Source organism: Gastrolobium bilobum, unplaced genomic scaffold (assembly GCF_033153095.1).
Source record: "Gastrolobium bilobum isolate Gb01-03AN ecotype WA unplaced genomic scaffold, APGP_CSIRO_Gbil_v1 utg1078, whole genome shotgun sequence".
In the NCBI taxonomy this organism is placed as follows: Eukaryota; Viridiplantae; Streptophyta; class Magnoliopsida; order Fabales; family Fabaceae; genus Gastrolobium; species Gastrolobium bilobum.
This window is the reverse complement of record NW_026898172.1, coordinates 415,853-423,210: the sequence shown is the minus strand read 5'-3', so window position 1 is coordinate 423,210 and position 7,358 is coordinate 415,853. Positions and strand designations below refer to the sequence as shown.

At 32.5% G+C, this 7,358-nt stretch overlaps 1 protein-coding gene across 1 annotated transcript; it reads right to left on the bottom strand.

The window, feature by feature from the left end:
• Positions 1-3,703: 3,703 nt before the first annotated feature.
• LOC133313550 (transcription factor ORG2-like) lies at positions 3,704-5,698 on the bottom strand. The gene is made up of 3 exons (XM_061514940.1): positions 5,438-5,698; positions 3,968-4,324; positions 3,704-3,733 (listed from the first exon to the last, which is right to left on the bottom strand). The coding sequence occupies exons 1-3, from the start codon at positions 5,696-5,698 to the stop codon at positions 3,704-3,706; spliced, it is 648 nt and encodes a 215-aa protein (XP_061370924.1).
• Positions 5,699-7,358: the final 1,660 nt, after the last annotated feature.

Below are 7,358 nucleotides of genomic sequence, written 5' to 3'. Positions count from 1 at the left end.
AATCTGAAGTTTGAGGACTGGAACCTTATTTGGAGATGGGAGGGGCCTCAGAGAATCAAAGTCTTCTTATGGCTGCTATATGGCAATAAAATCCTTTCCAATGCTGAACGAGTGAGAAGACACATGGCTGATAATGCTCGATGTCCAAGAAGTCAACATGTTCTAGAAGACAGGGACCATTTATTCAGAAACTGTGATTGGGCTAGGGAGGTTTGGAGCCATTGGGTTAATTTCAATAAGAATACTCAGTTCTGTAGGGTTAACTTTAATAATTGGATGAATATCAATCTTAAACCCAGGATTCACAATGCTGATTGGATCCTTAGCTTTGGTGTGATTTGCTGGTATATGTGGAAGGATAGGAACAAGCTCATTTTTGAAGGTATTAGCCTTTCTCCTCGTGAATTCTTTCAACAGGTTGCTGTTCATATTATGCAGATTAAGTCTGCAAATGAGTTGTTGATGGCTGCGGGCTTAAACCTGGAACCAGTTAGGGAAGTTTGGGTTAATTGGAAACCTCCTCCAAAAGGATGGTTAAAGATTAATGTGGATGGATCATGCAAAGATAATGGCACTAATCTAGCATGTGGTGGAGTTATTAGAGATGGTGATGGTAATTGGATCCTTGGCTTTTCTAAAAAGCTAGGCTTTGGTACGGTGTTGATGGCTGAATTGTGGGGCATCTTGGCTAGTCTGGAGTGGATTTGGAATAATAATAGTAGGAATGTTATGTTGGAGGGGGACTCTCTAGTGGCCATTCAGCTGATTAAGGAAGGTTGTGTTGAGTCCCACCCTTGTTGTTCTCTTGTAAATAGAATCAAGGATTTGATGGAAGCTCATTCATATGTGAATATTATACATACGTATAGAGAAGGCAATCGAATTGCGGATTGGCTAGCAAAACTTAGGATTGATGACAATTGGGATGTTCATTGGTTTACTTCTCCTTTGGATGGGTGTAGGGACCTTGTTTTAGAAGATTGTAGGAGCATTTCGCCCAGTTATGATACTTTGTAGTCTGTTTCTGTTTTAATTTTCCTTTGTAATCCAAAAAAATATAATAGAACACCCATAAACTCATGATAAACTTGAGTTTTTAAGCATAGAAACTTTTTGCATCTTCATAACAATATGAAATCAGATTATTGCTGCCAACTTTCACCACAGGTGCAACAAATGAAAGAAAAGAGTGAAAATTTATATTTATTTATTAAGTATTGTAACCAAAAAAAAGAAAGAAAATTTATTATCTTATTATAGGAACTTCATAAATTTTGTCTGAAACTGAAAAAAAATTATATGGTAAAAAATCCTTGCAAAGCTGGGGGAAGAAAATGAAATAAGGTAATTGAAATGTATTTTTGTAAGAAGTCTAAAATAGACATATTGATTAGAAACTCTAATACTGTTAAGGAGAGATTTTGATGGAAAAAAGCATAGGGGTAAATGATAAAAATAAAAACAAAAGCATAGAAAATAAGTGATTCAAAGGCAAATTATAGGGTTTGAACTTTTCCCAAAATAAAATTAAGAGTGAAAGAAAAAAATAAGAATAAAATATTCTAAAAAAAGGAAAAAACTACTATGATTAAATAAATTGAAACAAGGAAACAAAATAAATTAAATATTGAAACAAAAAGTAAAATGAAAAATTACTTCAACTAAAATAGTTCAAAACAGAAATCAATAGCCGAATGCAAGGCTCTAATAGCAACACTTATTGTTTGGTACAAACTAATCCAAAACATTGACATGTCCTTAAAATAAGTGCGTTGACCATACAAGTAATAGAAAAAGTGAGTAAAATATTATTACCAATTTAGCATAAGAATTAGAGGTTAAAGCAATAAACAACCACCTTGGATTTAATTATGTAGACCGAAATACTTTGAAAGGTAATGAATAATTGAAAAAAAAAATAATTTCATGGAAAAATAATTAAATAATAAATAAATAAAATTTAAAAAAGATCTTAAGAAATGAAAATAATAAGTTAGGTTTCGATTTCCCAAAATTTCTTTTGTCAATCCTGATTTCAGTTGCAATTCAATAATATTAACATTGTTGCTAATCAAATTTTCCTAAGTCAACTAAGACCCAAACTCGTACGGCATATATAACCCTTTGAATAAATCATGCAATTATAAATCCTTTGGCCGACCCCTAATTAAATCGTTCGGTCATCATTCATCTTTATGAATTCCTATCCAATTCTAGATTGTATGTTAAGATCTCTCGTTTAGAAAATAATCTTGATATCAAACTATTGATTCCCAAATCATAAGTATTAAGAATATATATATTGATTAACAAAGGAAAATATATATTGATTAAAATCAAAATTAATTCATAAGAAATTCCTTTTCACTTCTATCTACTTCTAACTCAAATGGGTAGAAAGACATCGAAGATAAGAGAAGAGAGATTAGGAATAACTCCATTGAAGAGGCAGTCATGGCCTTATTCCTCCAAAATACCAAAAAAAAAAAAAAAACACTATATGCGTTTCTAAGACCTAGGAATCCCTATTTATTTGCTTTCAAGAAGGTTGTGCCAGTTAGGCTTCTCAGCACCACAGTGCTTGTATTTGTGAATCTTGCGGGTTATGGACCTCCTTCTTCATAATGCCATAGCACACACCTTCTAGAAGATGTTATATTTTAGCTCCGACATTCCAACGTTCCGTTATCCTAGCGCACCAATACTCCATTATATTAGCGCTCCAGCTCTCTATGTCAATAGGGAATACCGATATCTGAAAAATAAAAAAAAAAATGATAAATCACCGAAAAATCCTAAGAAAATAACAAAGAAATATATAAACCCTAAGTGTGTCTTAAATACATGAAGGCAAAGATAAACCAAGATTAGAGTATGAAATTTTATCTAAGCTTTTGTCAATTTATTTATAAGATGCAAAGGACTTTATTAATCAAATTAACGTTAGTTCTAATCATGAAGATCAAATGATCTTTGGTGCTCTTATCTACCATGACATAAAACAAACGTGAGAAATTCCAATCCAAATTCTTTAGATTCATCCGAAAGGTTTTACTATTTTTTGTATCTACTCTTTGCAATAAAAGAGGAGACATAAACATTTATGTTTACATGACATACATTAACTCTTAGAATTCATGCACCTTCCTCGTCGTAGCTTTTTAAACAAACCATACATTCGGGGGATGTAATTGCCCCCTGCTTGTAAACTTGCAATCCGTGCATTCAAAATAGGTACATACTTTTAGAGCACTGAATATGATTCAATCTTCATAATTAAACATTAATTTTGTTGAGATATATAAAACCATTAATATAACCTCATCCAATATCTTAAGCTTTTAGGTTGAAATTATTTACATGATATCAGAGCTTCGGTGTACCGGATTCAATCTTCACCCTCACTTTCTTTCTAGTGGAATTTCTTTCTTCGCACAGATATGTGGGTCTGTGCATTGTCCACCATTCAAGCTTAGTGAACTCTCGTGTGAGGAGACATGTTGAGATATATAAAACCATTAATGTAGCCTCACCCAACAACTTAAGCTTTTGGGTTGAAATGATTATTTAAAAATTTAATTAGAAAATGCTTTGTTTCTTGTATATTGACAATAGCTTAGTCAGGATCTATGAGTTTTTTTCACATGTAGATGTACCTGGCACCGTTAGTTAGTTCTCAAACTTTAACGGATACCACTCTCTCTCAATTGGCACAAAGAGAAAAACCAACTGGCTCCCACAACAACAACAAAAGATAGAATATTATACTTAACTTTTTTCATGCTTACTGGACTTACTTTTTTTCAATTTTGTTAGGTCAGAATCTCAGCTAACTACTTTTATATTTTTTCTCTTTTCTTGAGATTGTTATCAAACATTGTTCGAGAAGAATAGGTAAAGTAAGTATGGAAAAATATATACATAATATCCAATCACACAAAAGTAAAACAAATATTACAAAGCATACCTGTAAATGCAAGTTATAGAAGACCCTCCCTCCAAAGGTTTCAGAGGAAGAAGAATTTAGCAGAAATAATCCATTATTCTCTAAAAATATCAAGATCTCGGATAGTGGAGTCTTGTAAACCTCATAAGATGAAATCTGAATAGCAGCCTCGTTAACGTTGAGCCTAGTTGCTGAAACTACAAAAACAGAATTGAGTTGGGAAATTTTCCTTTGAGATTGTTTCTTCACTGGATCTCCCTTCTGTGAAATCCAGGATAGAAGCTCCTCTTTTTTCTTTCTTAGTCCTTCCACCTCGTGTTGTAACTGAGGTATGTATTTTAGGGCGTGCGAAATTTTGTTTGGAATGCTCATTTTTTTCTGCAACAGTGACATACATGAAATGATATCTCTAATGATGATAATTTAGATTCTAATCGAGGAGTAAAACTGCGGGGTACCACAGAAACTTGCACATGAACACAGGGTTAATGTTAAACAAGCTAGTACTAACGTGTCCTTGTTCGAAGTTGTTGTTTCATCCAGTTTGCATTACTGCTAAATAAGTGCTTATTTGATGCGTGAGTTAGAAAATTAACAGATAAATCACGTAGCCTTTTACAATTTGTTCTGGTCCGGCCAGATGGTCTTGCACAAATAGCTACAGTCACCACTCACCATCACTTTTTTTTTGTATAATTTGGAGGTATTCTCATTCAACCTCCTCCGATCACCTTGCTCTCGGGGTACTGTCCTATAGGCTTGCTCCTCATTGGAACAGCGGGTGCATTAAGCTTCGCTACCGAAGGAAGGATGAGACTAATCCCCCACTCGAGGAGGGAGGCACATCCTCTAGTCTTCAAAGATTTTTTTATTTTTTTTCTTAAGGTAGAGTTTGAATCCCTGACTCAAACAAACTCTTGGAAGCTCAGTTGCCAACTGAGCTACCCTTGGGGTTCACTCACCATCACTTAACACGTGAAACTTGTGACTCCCTTGTTCACCTTCAGCTAACTTGAAACCAGTACGATGACTCTATAGAGCTTTGATCTAAAGAGTGACTCTTTCGTCTCCATCATATCAACGTACTTCACAAACAGATCTATATATACCTTTATACTATGATTCTGTTCACAACTTTATGGAAGTTTTAATATTTTTGTGGACAAATCGGTTTGAATATTAATCAATGAATGAGTCTAAATGCATAGGAAATTGAAACGAGTAAATATGTTGTACCCCTTAAAAAAGGAAACTAATATATATTTATCGTTATTAGTATTCTTCAATTTTGTTGTACCCCTTGATGCAATCATGTTAGCAATGTATAACATTCTTAATTTCGTGAAGTTGTTGCTTACAAAAGATTTTAGCTACCGATTTAAAGAAGGATTTTATTTGTATGGGAACAGTTCCCCTTTAATAAAAAGAGGAAGGAAAGACCATTTTTTACTTAACAAAAAAAAGAGGAAGGAAAGAGAGGACTTAAAGTACCGTTTGATCTGCCACAGGAATAAGTGAACCAAGTGAAGCAATCGAGCGATTGATCTTCTTGCGACGATCACGTTCACTAGCACTGTGGTTAAGCTTCTTTAATGTGGTAGGGTCGGAGAATGGTCGAAACCTCTCAACCTCAACATGTGGCTGTGGTGAAGAGAATTTATAGGGAAATAAGTACTCTGAGGACACAGTATTTTTATAAAAGTAGTTCTTCTGGTTATGGCTTAAGGGCTCCTTCTCTCTAAGCATATTCATGATTGAGAATATTGTAGGAGTGGAGAATAAAAGAATGATATGGATTTGTTAGAGGCAGTGAATGACTCAATGAGGAAGATCTTGACTTGTATATATAGGTATAGAATGTCATACTTTATGTAAGCACCCATGTTTGTCTATTGTATATTTCTATTCTTAGTATGTGTTTTTGTCGATTAGCTAGGCGTGTAGGCATAATAAAGGAAGACCTCCTTATGTTCTGATAAAATGGATCTAAATTCTTTAAAAAATTTCGGTTGCCTTGGCAGGATAACAACTTATATGGTCTAATTGTGTTCGGAAATATAGTGTATAACAACTTTATCTTTCATATACAGAACAGATTGGGATCTAAATTTTTAAAAAATTTCGTTAGGCAAAAACAAAAAATAAAATAAAATTGGGTAACTCTAATTGAACCAACTTAGTATCTATTGTTTTTTGCATTCATGTAATTTTTTTTTTTAAAAAAAAAAAAGGGAATTTTACTTGGTATGATTAACAGGTTACTCGTATCTGCTTTGTAAACTATCACAATTTTTAGAAGAACCGGAATTCCATATTCGATATGAAACGATGTAGTAATTTATCATTTAAATACATTTTTTCCAATCAAATTCAAATTAATCGAATTAAGTCATCAAATCAGCATATAGTTATATTTTTAAACAAAGTTCATTCAAAAATAAAAAATAAAGAGAAAATAAAATAAAATAAAAGTATGAAGAACAATCAGCAAAAATTATGCATCAGTTATTACAAAAAAAAAAAAAAAAAAAAAAAAAAAAATTATGCATCAGCCTGATTTTTTCAGGATTCAATTTTTCTAACACAAAACTCAAGCCGGCCGACCTAGGTCGATTTATCTACTTTTCACCCAAATTGAGTTTTTTTAGTTCAAGTTAGGTCAAACGTATTCTTATATCTATCTGACCCACGCCTCTAATAAATTAGGATTGCTATCAAAACCTTAGTTTTCGAAAATCAATAACAATATTTCAACCGCGAACCCATTCCCATGAGACTAGTCAAATAGCACATCGCATTCTTAAGTACGACATGCAATTCTTACATTCAACAAGTTATATTTATATAATTATTAACTACTTGATATCTACGAATATTCATTTTAAATTGCAGTCTATTTTGACTATTGCAGTCTTTTTTGACTGAAATAATAAAATATTGGTGATTATTGTAACAGCAATTATGATTACATCATCTGTATTTAAAAATCATAATTACAACTGTAGTTTAAATTAAAGTCATCTATAAATATTTATAGGTCAAATATGCATCCATGCTTGTAAAACCTAATTGTATAGTCGTTAATTTATTGCAGTGATGCACAAGCCTTTAGGGCTTGTTTGGTGTGACGTATAAGGCATGATAATATAAGCTTATACTATACGTTATGACATTTTTAGTTATTTGGTGAGATCATCGTATAGTATAAGCTTATACAGCATAATCCCATAATACATCAAAATGATGTATAACTTAATCCGGCCTACGGGTGAGGAATAAGGCCTGATAAGAGATTGATGTATTAACATCGTTGACCAATGTAATTCTCAAAAATTAATCTATTAAAATAAAAATTAATTTTTCAATATATTAATTTTTAAATTATTGAATATTATTATTTTTATAAAAATTA

Bases quoted from the DNA above. Each gene is read 5' to 3' on its own strand.
- LOC133313550 (XM_061514940.1), bottom strand. From the start codon at position 5,698: ATGAATATGCTTAGAGAGAAGGAGCCCTTAAGCCATAACCAGAAGAAC. The intron at 4,325-5,437 runs GTACTTTAAGTC...TCACTGTTGCAG, and splicing joins TTCCTGTGGCAGATCAAACG to AAAAAAATGAGCATTCCAAA. The intron at 3,734-3,967 runs GTATGCTTTGTA...TTGTTGTGGGAG, and splicing joins TCTATAACTTGCATTTACAG to CCAGTTGGTTTTTCTCTTTG.